Source organism: Ochotona curzoniae, unplaced genomic scaffold, assembly GCF_017591425.1.
Source record: "Ochotona curzoniae isolate NIBS_2020 unplaced genomic scaffold, NIBS_Ocur_1.0 contig_2723, whole genome shotgun sequence".
Taxonomy (NCBI): domain Eukaryota; kingdom Metazoa; phylum Chordata; class Mammalia; order Lagomorpha; family Ochotonidae; genus Ochotona; species Ochotona curzoniae.
Window position 1 is genome coordinate 4,695,650 of NW_024465573.1, and position 12,648 is coordinate 4,708,297.

The following is a 12,648-nucleotide window of genomic DNA, read 5'->3' on the forward strand; positions in this document are numbered from 1 at the left end:
AGAAGCTGAGAGAAACCCACAAGACTGAGGTGGAGGCAGCCCTGGGAAACTTACATTCTGCTTTGGCACAGATGAGGCAGGCGGTGGTACAGTTGAAGAAGTTCAGGATCCCAGCCACAGCCACACTGATGTCGGTGTTGCTGGGGTGGAGGTTCAAGGTTGTGAATCTCTGGAGTTGGAACTTGACAAACTCCTCTGGGGCCACCTTGAAATGAGGAACCTGGCAGCAGGTGCAACAAAGGATGGTAACACAGGAGGCGAGGAGGATCCAGGGGGGAAAAAAAAGAGAAAGAGTGTAGCGTGAGCCTGGGTGGCAGTGGGTGGATGCTTTCATGTCACACCTGTGCACACACCAGTGCAAGATGGTGTTGCAGGGGCCCCATGATCCATAGGAGGAAGACACCATTGCATTTCTAGATGTTTGAGTTAGGAGGACAGGATGGGAGACCCCTTGGCCAGGCCCTATGAAATTGTACTGGGTCTGGGGACCAGAGAAAGCTGAAGGGATCTTCATCCTCAGCAGACAACCGGTTCCAGTAAGCACAGATCATCAGGATACCTTCTGTGCAGTTGATAAATAAGAACAGAGAGGACAACAGAAAGAGAGAAAGGAATTAAAAAAAAAAAAAAAAACCAGTATCCCTGGAAATGAGGAAGGAGCCCTGTCAGCCCAGCCCAGAGGTAGATAAAGCAACTCTCCCAGCAGATGTCCTGGGTGACTGCTGCAGGGAAGCAGGCACAGGGCTGGGTGAACCTGCCTCTGGGAGAGCAGGTAACTGCAGACCCCAAAATAGTCTAGAGAGCTCTGAAGGGAGCCGGCTAGATAACACCCTGTTTTGCCTACGTTAGGACAGTGTCAGTCATGCCTTCTACCTCTCTTCTCCCAGGAAGAGATACTAGCAGGCTGTGAGCACTGTGGTATAAACAGCAGACACTATTGGCACATTACAACGCAATAAGCTGCCTTCCACTAGCCTCATTCCTGGTATTCAGAGCTGAGGGCAGAAGCTGAACACCAGCTGGTCCTGATGTTAAAGCAAGTAAGACTCACAACAGACACCAGAAAGAACTTCCTGATAGTGAGTTGCTGGGCTGAATGGATCACTCAGAAAAGTTTAAAGCAATTTTCTTTGCCCAACCTTGTCCCTGAGGTCCCACTCTCAGGAATCTGGAGAGATGCTGAGAAGGTCTCTGAAGGATTCTGCTATCTGCCTCATCCTTTTAAGGTTTTTTGGAAGCAGACAGCAAGAAAGCAGAACTCAGATTGGGGCATGAAGAAGCTTGGCAGATCCCCTGGGGAAGGGCTCCAGAAGATCAAGGGCAAAGGGTTTGGGGATCTGCAGATCTTTGCATCCAGACTCTACTGTGTAGATTTGAGGGCAAGAGCAGTATCCCACCTCTACTTCATTCCAATGGAGATGTGGAGGTGGAGACAACCACAGGTGCTTTTTAGAGCTATTGGGGGTTGGCAGGGTAGGGGTAGGGGATACAGACCTCTTGTGTGAAGGTCATAATAGCTTGATGGCTAACACAAAGGGAATGCTCAGGCAATGCCTTTTCCCCTTTCCCTCCCTAAACACTGGAGACCCAGAAAGTACTCTGAACTGTATGTGCCAGAGTGAGGTGTCCACCAGTAAGGGAGTAGAGATGGGGGAGGGGATCACTGGCATGGTCATCACTCTTCAAGTCTGCCAGGAAGCAGCCAGATGTCCTGCAGGGCCTGGGCAGGGGTGGCCCAGCCCCATTCTGCTGATTCTCTCTCTAGGACAAAATGAAGATCAATCCCTAATCGATTTGCCATTGCAAATGCATCCCAGGAAGTGATCTTGGAGGTGTGGGGAGGAGGAGGGGTAGGGAGGAGGAGAGGTGGAGAGGAGGAGGGATGAGCAGGATGAGGAAGGCAGTGAGGTAGAAAGCGGCAGCCACAAGGGCTGCAGAGATATTCAGAGCACTTAAAGGGAAGGGCTCCTTGGTGAGAACTCCATTGCTTTCCCCTGGAGCTGGGGAGAAAATCAGTGGAAGGCAGTTCAGCTTCATAAAATATTAAAAGCAACGCATAATCTGAATGGAGATGAAGGGTTGCTGTGGCAGGAACATGACCAGACAAAGGAGGGGTAAGTGTCTGGCTGGCTGGGCAGCGGCTTAGGCAAGGGGAAGGCTGGATGGAGGGGAAAGCTGCAGGGTCAAGGGCTCAGCCTCTGGCCTGAAATGTCCAACAGGGTCCAAGGAGGAAGCAGCCACTGAACCCCAAGAGGAAGCTATGTCTGGGAAGGGAGTTGGCAGGGTTGTAAAGGACAGGGAAGAATGTGTGGTGAGGAGCAGAGAGAGGCAGGAGGAACAGCCAAGGATGGAGCAGCAGAGGAAAAGGGGGAACTAAGGTCCTGGCAGACCCACTTGCTAAGAGCAGAGCCACTGCTGGCAGAAGGATCTGCTGCAGTTAGGAGCTGTGTTTTAGAGTCCAACAAGAAAGATTTAAACCTGAGGTCTAACCTCTGCACTGAGGCCTGGCAAATGCAAGACGTGACTGTGACAGTACAGGGGTTGATTTGTAGCCTGGGTGGAATCACCTTTCAGGACATCCAAAGGGGAAGCAGGAGAGGGGTTGACAGAGAGGAGCCCATCATAGCAGGAAAGCCCAAGGGGGCTCACCCTACTGCAAAGTGACCCAGCTTGTAGAGGATCAGGACCAACTTTATGCCAGGCGGGGCTAAGCCAAGAGGGCCCGTGGACATGCAGGAAACAGTTCTGAGGATGCAAGCAAAAAAAAAAAAAAATTGGAGGTGGGAAGATCTATATTATTCCCAAAGACAAAGAGATTCAACAAGGCTGTGGTATACGAGGACAATTGCCAAGGGAGCCTGAGGCAGGCAGAAGTATGTCAGAGGCACACCATCTCCACTCCCCCAGCCCTGCCACCTACAGGGGAAGCTTGCTAAGACAGATTGTAGACTGTCCCATGGTGGCTCCCTGTGATGTCAGAGAACCAGGTCCTCCTGCAGCTCAGGTTTCTGCAAGGCTGAGCCTGCAGACCTCCCAGACAGGTGCATCATGGGTGCTTCCTTTCGCTGCTCTTCCTCATCCTCTCCCCAGATCCTGACCTCATATCTCTCACAACCAATCTGCCTCTGTCCCCCAGGATTTTGCCTAGAAAGGCCACTGAGGCAGAGTGGCTATGGGCTTTCCCACTGTCCCCAGGAATATAATTGAACGAGAAGGACTATGGGATTCTGGGAAAGATGAGGAAAGGCCAGCAATATGCAGCATCAGTAAGTGCCAAGTTTGTCTCCTCTAGGGAAGAAGGGGAGAGGACAAGAACGGAAGTGACTCTAACACTTGTTCCCTACCATTATTATACTTTCTCACATGGGACCAGAGATAATAGCCCCAACAGCTTGGGATTAGAGAGACTCCAGTTCAAGGCTGCACCTGCTGAAAGGAATAAACATGGGACAGTTTACACGAGGAAGACAGTTCAGTAAGATCTCTGCTCTGAGAACCACCCCCCAAATATATTTTCACAAAATGTAGCAAGGTCTCCCCACCCCCAAGACTTTCTTCCTCAGACTCCCAACCTGTAAATGGGTCACTGTGGCAGCTCCAACAGGCATGAGGATGAGTATTTAGTCATCTGCCCTCCCTCTACCTGCCACCTCCAGGAGGCCACCTAAGGCCATGCACCTTAAGAATCTGGGAACGTGGCTTGAAACCCTGTTGTCAGATCACTTCTCTGGGATCCCTTTGTGCCAACTGCCCACTCAGCCCATGCTTTTCATTTGTACAGATGTTGTGGCTGCAGCTGGTAATAGCAACCCAGGCTCGATGGTCTCTTCCAGTCCTTAGGAACCAAGGCCATCTCCAGCCCAGGCACAGGCCTTTCCCACACTGCTATTACCCCCCTCAGGCCCAGCACTCACCTCCTTCTCCCCGCAGATGTTGCTGATGATGGAACTGGAGGCTGGGCTGGATGATGGTCCCAGGACAGCTACCACCCCTTTGGGGAGGATCTGACACACTGCAACCATGGCAGGGGCAGGAAAGGAGAAAAGGAACTCATCAGAAGGGGCCTAGACTATAGTCTCAAGTCCTTCATTTCTCAGCAGCTGCTATCAGCTTCTGCCCAGCCTTATCCAGTCCCCCTCTCCAATCCTCCCAAACCCACTGTGACTCCTTTTCCCCCTGGACTGCTGGCCTCCACGATGATTTTACTGGAGTTTATAGACAGTATTAAATGAGGAAATGACACAGGTTATGACAACATATGGCCACAGGCAACAGGGTGTGTAAGTCATCAGGGCTGTCACTGAGGACAGAGGCTAATGGAGGATTCCATCTCCTAGTCTGGCCTGCAGTGGAGCAAAGGGCCGAGCACAAAGAACAGATGCCCAGCCTAACATACCGCAGTCCCATGAGATATAAGCAGAGCCTGGGATGGAGGAAAGTAGCCAGGCAGGGAGCAAAGGGTGGGAAGGATGACACATGGAGGAAGCAAGCTGATTCAGTCAAAGACAAAGGCAAGATAGTGCCTGGGTCCCATAAGTTGCCTGAGTCCCATAGTGGCATGTTCAGGTTTGAGGCCCGTCTCTGTTTCCGACCCAGCTTCCTGCTAATGAGCACCCTGGGAGGCAGTGGTGATGACTCCATCTCCATGGGAGCCTTGGTTTAAATTCCTGGCTCCTGGCCAGGGCCAGGCTTGCTCGGTTGTTGCAGGTATTTGAGCAGTGAAGCAGAGAATGGAAGATATTTCTGTCTCTTCCACTTTCAAATAAAAACATTGGCAAAAATTTCAAAAATAACAATCAAGATCTTTTAAAGTGGGAGCAGGCAAAGAAGAAAATGGGGATGCGGGGGCAGAGGAGGGCCTTACCTGCCTGGAGCCTGGCACATTCTCTTCCCTGACTATGTCCCTGACCTGCCCAATTGGTGTGCTATGGAACGTGTACTGCCTCCGCTGGGAATGTACCCTGCCCTCCTCATGGCAGTGGACACACACTGCTGCCTTCGTAGACCTCCTTGGGTTCCTTGGAGTGTAGCCCCTGCTTTCTGCTTCTATCCTGAAAGGCTTTTGTCTGCCAACTTCAGCCTGAGATCTGAACTTCTCCTCTCATTCATTATCAAACCTCATAAGGCAAGAGTGAACAGAACCACATGTATCTCTAATCCCACTTGGGAAAGGCAGCCAGTGCATTTCTAGTGAATGAATATGGGAACGAATGAATGCATCAAGCAGTCAGCAGGAGTGGATATGTGGCTTTTAAATGCTAGAGGTTGAAAAAAGAAGAGCAGGAAGAAAAGAGGGAATCCTAGCATGCACACACTGTGAAGTTGCAAGCAAAAGCCACCCCTCAGGACAGGTATGGAGGCTTCCAACTGCAAGATGCCATGGCCCTCTTGCCAAACCAAAAGGGTCCCTCCACACACAGTATCCTCCAACTCCCAATAGGCCCAAACATGAGGCTTCCTGTTGAGCCCACCATTCTTTCTCAACAAGAATCTACCCATTGCCCAGCATAGCTGAGTGTTAGCCTGCAAGGGCTCAGTCAGTGAGGCAAGAACTCTGGGGTCTGTACCCATTATTGCAATTTCTCACGGGAGCCGTGATTTGGTGAGCTTGGGCAGGAATTACAACTGACTGTGGAGCTGCAGGCAGAGGGTACCTGAGGGGACATGACATCCTGAGAGAATTATCGCCAGCAGCAAAGAGTGAGAACTGGGCTTGATGTGTGCAGAGGCTCCTGAACATTCTTGACACCTGTACAGGAGTGGGCTCACTCTCCTTGGCCCACTGACTGCTCCCTGCCTGAGAGCTAGTGTCAGTCCATCATCCCATCAAGTCCCTACAACAGCCGGCAGGAGAGGATGACAGGTCTGGTCTCCTGATCTGAACACTGAACAACCAGCATCCTAGGGAAGCTCAGTGATTCACCTTAGGTGACTACACTAATCAAGGTGAGAGCCAGTGCTTGGAGCCACATTTCTTGGCCCCTTAAGCATTTATTCTACTCCCTCACATCCACTATTTGCATACATTGCTTGCTGCAGCCACACCTTCATCAACCTTTCTCAACCTCTTTCAGTTCACTCTCCCCAGCCAGCCTTGTGGGACCGAATCTGTTTCTTCCAAGGTAATGGTGGCCTGCCAGCAGGCATCTGTCTGCAACAACTGTGTTCTTGGGAATTTCCCAGGTTCTCCTGTAGTTCCCCAATCAGTATTGCTTCCTTCTTTTACTGAATCTTCTTCCTTCTTCTGTTCACTAAACCCAGGTTTCATTCACTCCAGCCTTCCCCCTGAGCAACTTAACTCTTATCTCAACTCTTCCCAGGTGATCCTACACTCTCCTATATCCTGGGTCACAAAACCCAGCTGTGACCACCTGCTGGATGTTGCTGCAGAGTCTCCCCTATGGGATCTGAAAGTCAACATGGCTGAGGAAAGCAATCATGTAGAGTACAGGTTCTACTGCTAGACTGTCGGGGTCCAAGCTCCGGCTCTGTCCAACCCCTTCCCCATATTAGATCTGATCATGTGACTGAATTGCTCTGGTTTCATTAGCTCACTTGTAACACTAGGATACTACCAGAACCTCTCTCATTGGGTGTGTTGAGAATTAACCTGAATACTTAGTTTACACTGATACCTGACATGTCATATAATGCTCCTTATGTCCCACACATTGCATTCTCTACATAAAAGCAGCTTCCCAAAACATCATGAAAAATGAAATAAAAAGATAAATTTATGTTAGTTCCAAAAATTGTGAATGCCATGCATATAAGGAGTTTTCAGAATATTCATGGAAATGTGCACCAGTAAAAAACTATGCATGGGTCTCAAAAACTTTTATACCAGAATAAATTTGCTTTTTAATTCCATTTCTCCATGAGCCTTTTGAAGGAACTTCATAGATTTCAAACATTTGATGATATCTTCATACTTGTATAAAGATCCATTTTTACCCCTACTTTACAGATAGGAAAAACTGAAGGTAAGAAAAATTAAGTGGCTGGTGTGGAGGCACACATAGCAGGTAAAGCTACCACCTGTGATGCTTGTCTCCCATGTGAGTGCCAGTTATTGTTCCAGCTGCCTCACTGCCAATTCAGCTCCCTGCTAATGGCCTGTGAAAATCAACAGAGGATGACCCAAGTGTTTGTGCCCCTGAACCCATGTAGGAGATCTGGAAGAAGCTCTTGGCTCCTGACTTTGGATCAGCTCAGTGTTGGCTTTTGCAGCCAACCAGTGAACTGAAGAGCTTTCCCTTTCTCTCCCTCTCTGTAATTCTGACATTGAAACAAATAAATAAATCTTAAAAGAAAATTTAAGTAACTGGTTAGAGATCTACCTAAGATGGCAGAACTGGGTTTGAACTAGGGGACCCACATAGCACCAAGACCAAAGTTGTTGCCCCTCACTGTAGGCACTGGTGACTCCTTCTTGCCTCCTCACTAACTCTGATTACTCCCCACACCAACCAGCGGCCTCATTCTAACCCACATGACTTGCTCAATCCCTGTTGCCCCTCCCCCAAACTCCCACTGTAGCTGTTCCAAGGGATAGCCCCCGTTTATGATCTGACCTTTAAGGGTTCTCTCTCCCCTCCTCTCTCTCTGTCCAGAGTTCTGCACTTTGAATCTGCTCCCCAAATGGCAGCCCTAAAACATAACTTGCTCTCCTCTAAGGCAGAGAGCTTGTTGTGATCTGTGCATTGCCAGTACCCAGCATGCAGCCAATAGTCATTGAACCACACTGAAGCCTGCTCAGTATCTTCCCTGGAAAACTGGAAATAAATGGAATGTCTAATCATAGGAGGATGGTTCCATAAAGTGTGGGTCATATGCCCAGGTGGAATATTATTTAGGCATTCAAAATGCTTGGGAACAGTTTATAATAACATTAGAGATATTTATGTAACAATATTAAGAGAAAGAAGTAGGATATAAGAGTATATGTATATAAAGACTACAACTAAGCCAATACAAGGACTAGTTATATTTGAGGGATGGCAGCGAAAAGATGTTATTAAAGCCAACATTTATTGAGTGCTAATTAGGGCCCATTGGAAGCATTTTACAGGAACTGACTTATTTAATTCTAAAATCCACCTGACGAACTAGGTAGTATTACTGTCATCCTCATTTTACTGATACAAAAACAAGACAGGAAATAGAAGAGCACAGTGAGGATTCAGCTGATCAACCCCTGACTCCGGGGACCCGTTCCTAACCACAGCCTCCCACGAGGATGGCAATTAGCTGGAATGTTTATAGAGATGGCCTCAGCCATCAAGCACTGAGTGATTCTCTTCCCTTTCTTCATTTCTCTATTTCCTATAATGAGTACATCTCCCTTTTACAACGTATTATTAAAAAGTACAACACCATAATAGAAAAACATCCTCTGATGGGCCAGGAAAGCCAAGTGCATTGGATCTCCACCAGGCCCTCCTTTCCCTATCTCACCTCCCGCCCCCGCCTGCGTGATGCTGGCTCACTGAGTGCAGTTTGTGTTTCCCCACCTGTGCCTGTTCCCCAGTAGTTCTCTCACAATAGATACTTAACCTGCTGCCTGGGATGCATGGGTAAAAGTCAGAGGTCTGTGAACTTATTTTGCGGGGAAAATTCCATCAATTTTTTTAAATCTAACTCCTTACAGAAATGCAACATCTCCTTCCATTTCTATTGCAGATAATAACTCATAGCATATTAACAGTATCTGTGACTAGGTCACCAATAGAAAAAAAATCACCAATATTTCATACCACATTACAGCACTCTGAATATCTGGAAATACCATTGTTCTTCAGTACCACTTCAAGATTATAATAGTTACAGCTGATGCCGAGCTTGACAATTTAACAAATTGAGAAAGACGTACACATACTACTGTATCACTATTAAAATGTTTTAACTGCATTCCATATAATTGGTTTCCTTGGCCATCTATCTATGTTTGCTCTTTTCCATGGATGGACATTTTTCCAAGATGGGTCCCTCTGTGTCCTTCAGTGTATTATGGTCAAGGTCTTTTCCAACCCTTCTGCCTAACAAACTCCCATGGACTCTGCAGTGCCCAGCTCCAAGCTTGCCCCAGGCATGAAGGCAACTCTTACCCTATCACTAAATCACACTGAGGTGCTCAATCAGCTGCCTGTGTAGCTTCCCCAGTCTCTGAAATTCCCTCCAGCATCTGACCCATCCAGGCTCACAATTCTAGGCCTCAACAAACAAAAATTTCCCCTGAAAATAAATCCTGAGGCCATAATCCTTCATTCCATTTGAAAACCCAAGAATCTCTGAAACTGAATGTTTTTCACCAGACTGATTTGATGCCAAATCTAAATGGATGACCAGGAAGCTACTGAACATGACATGTGAATTCACATGTAAAATGTGCATGTGTTTGAGTACGAGATGAGGCTGGACATGTTACTTCACACACGGTATATGCACCACATGAATTTTCCAGGTCTCAAAATTTCTCCACTCCAAACACATCTGTTCTCAAGGGTTGGGTGGACCTCATGGATCAATACCTTGGGTCCTGGCAAAAGGAGTTGCTCAGAAGGTGTTTATTCAACCAAATAGAAATGACACAGGTGAGTCCAATGAACGTGGATAACTATCTCACCAGCAGCTACAGATGCTGGACCTAGGAGCTGGTCTTGTTCTTCAGGAGGGATGCTCTGCACAGTAGAATTAGGGATCATCTACAAAGGGCCTCAGCTCTGGAACCCTGAGATCCTGATTTCCGCAGGCCAAGGCTGTCCACGTGAGGCCCCTGAGAAATTCATGGAAGGCCCAGAGGGGGAGGAGATCTGCATGACCTCTGCCTCTCAGGGAGCAGGGAAGAGAAAAAGAGAGGAGACAAAAGTAACATCACCATGGCAACTAAGTTTTCAAACCAGCAGAGCAGCTGCTGGCATAAAAGACACGATGGGGTGTTGTAAATCCACAAAGGGACTCCTTCCCCGAAAATGCCAGCTCTGGCCTGAATTTGGAGTCCACTTGGAAACATGGGTTCGACAGAAAAGCTCATGGGAACTCATTTCTTTCTTACAAAGTACCCAAGATCTTGCTCTATGCCACACAGTGAAGAGTGCAAGGGTTTGGCTGGGATGCAGCTGGCCCAACATGGTTCATTTTAGGTACTACCAAAGGGACCATGCCCTAGGGTAGGGGCTATCTCCCAGGTCCTCCTCACTGGCAAGGCTGAGCTGGGCAGTAATCAATCTCAGCCTTCCAGGACAGAAAGAGATGTGGAGCAGAGAGCAGGGGAACACAGAGTCCTTCTCAAGAAGACCACACGGTGCAGAAGGCCGAGAGGGGTAAGAGGGCATCCCCATAGGCCTATTTATGCCTCACACTATACACAGTGCAAAGTCCCGGCCTTCCAGAGATGAGGTAAGCAACTGTCTCCACCCATTCTGAAAGCCCCTCACCTCTCCCTGACCAAAGCTTTCTGGAACACGTTCCTTTCTGAACTCTGCATGTATGCACAGTGTTCCCCTTGCTGGCCCTAGAGCCAATGGCAGGGAGGAGGGAGACAGAGTATTCATGGACCACAGTGCCAGGTTTCTGCACCCTCACACCCTCTGATTGCTGGGGTCTGCCCGTGGAAGTTCCCTGGGGTACTGGAGAACATCAAGCACCCATCGGGCAGAGCCCTCAGCCTGGTCCCAAACTGCTGTGCAACTAGTAACACCACATACCAGGGTTGCTGGTAACCATAGTACCACCTGCTTCCTTATAGCAATCCTTAGAGGGAGAAGTCACGATATAACTGTATGACTAATATTCCAGGCAAACCATGCTGAGTTCTCACCAGCCCAGGCACTGCTCTTAGTCCAATTTGAAACATCTCGCATCATCCATACAGAAACCTCATGCTATTCCCATTTTACAAATGCACAGAAAATTAAACCAAGGTGCTGCTAGAGCCAAGATTAAAATCCTAGTGCACTCAGCTGTAGAACCTGAGTTCCAAGCACCAGTCTACATGGCTCTCCAATCTGGTCCCATGCCCTGCCCCTATAGGATTTCTCACTTTCATTTTAGTGTGGAAAAGTCTAATGTATTAATTTGTTGATTGAAGGCAGAGTGCAGAAAGGAGAGAAAGAGACTCAGCAGGGAGACAGAGAAGGAGGAAGGGAGAGGAAGGAAGGAAGAAAGGAAGGAAGAGAGAGAGAGAGAAAGAGATCGATCTTTCAGCTACTGGTTCCCTCTCTAAAGGGTCCCAAAGGCCAGGGCTAGGCTAAGGTGAAGCAGGGATTCAACCCAGGTCTCTCACAAGGACCCAAGGACTTGAGCTGCTTCCAAGGGTCTGCATTTTCGGGAAACTGGAATTGGAAGTAGACCATGGGCTCAAACCCAGGCATTCCAACATGAAATGCAGATGTCCCCAGCACCAGGCCAAATGCCCATGGTGTCCATTTTAGTTCTGCCCTCTGGCTGCCCCTTCTGAGCCACTCCCTGACACGCCCTCAGCACAGTCACCTATGATGCATGTCACTTTACAGGTGTGTAGATCTTCTTTCTGGAATAGAGCAAGTGGCCCAATGCCCCCATCTATGGAGTGAAGGATCCAGTGATTCATAAGCACTGGGGTTTGATGCATCTCCAAGTCTCCAGTGTGTATTTGTGACGTGGGAAACTCAGAGAATGACAGCAAGGAATGCTTGCTGGATGATTCATCACAATTTGTGTGCCCTTCTCTTCTGGTACTTTCCTTCTTTTTCTTTTTTTTTTTTCTTTCTCTTTTTTCTTCCTTACACTGACTTCAACTCATTCTATCAAACTGATACAGGGATGCTGACCCTCACGTATTAGAGGCAGCTCCAAATGGCCAAGGTGATGCTTGTAGAATCTGCAAGAAGCTCAGAGGCCTGTGCAGCAGGAGCAGAGCCCCATAGAGGTGGAACATGGTGCACTGTGTCCCACAGCAGGTGCACTGGAGTTGCACGAATCTGGCATAACCAGTGCACACATGGGTTTCAAAGGGAAATAAGTGTGGACAGAAGATACAGGCTTGGCTTTGCAAAGAGAAGGGAGGCACAGCTGAGGCCCTGCCTTCTAGTTCTGCAGGAAATGGAACCTCCAACTGGCTCCACAGCAGCAGGGCCAGTGCCTTGGGGTTGTTTGAGTGGCAAAGAAGTGGGAACTTAGTTAAGCTCTAATACATTAGCCACAGGGGACACACTGATCTATGGGAAAGTAGGAGCTCCCTGCAAAAGAAAGGCTGAAATGGAGATAAGATAAGATAAAGGGAGAGAAGGAGGGGCTGGGCTGAAGGAAAGTGACCCAACAGGGCTTATCCTTCCCTTTTATTTCAGATCTGCAGGCAGCATAGAGGAAGTGCGAAAGTTAAACATCAAGAAGCCTGAGGCAAAATGGTGAAAGGGCAGGAGGAGGAAAAGTCAGCCACAGGCCGCAGGATGCTTCACCAGTGACCTTCACTTTGAATTCATCCCTGTATGAAAGTCTGGCTTTTGGAACCACCTAGAACAGAGGCTAATTTTCACCTTGTAGCTTTCCAGTCCCCAGGTTGGTTGCTAATTAATGCTCCGTGTGATATTTTCTACCTGCAAGCATCCCCCTCAACCATCAGACGATCGGCTGACCTCCTAGACTCTAACTCCTTCGCTCTTCCTTCTA

At 48.4% G+C, this 12,648-nt stretch overlaps 1 protein-coding gene across 1 annotated transcript in view; it reads right to left on the minus strand.

Annotated features, from left to right (window-relative positions):
* GRIK4 (glutamate ionotropic receptor kainate type subunit 4) overlaps positions 1–12,648 on the minus strand; it is a 297,510-nt gene that overhangs the window by 149,888 nt on the left and 134,974 nt on the right. The window contains exons 4-5 of the mRNA XM_040976817.1: positions 3,915–4,012; positions 55–220 (exon numbers count right to left, since the gene is read on the minus strand). Of these exons, the coding sequence (XP_040832751.1) occupies positions 55–220; positions 3,915–4,012 (264 nt within the window). The remainder of the gene's footprint in view (positions 1–54; positions 221–3,914; positions 4,013–12,648) is intronic.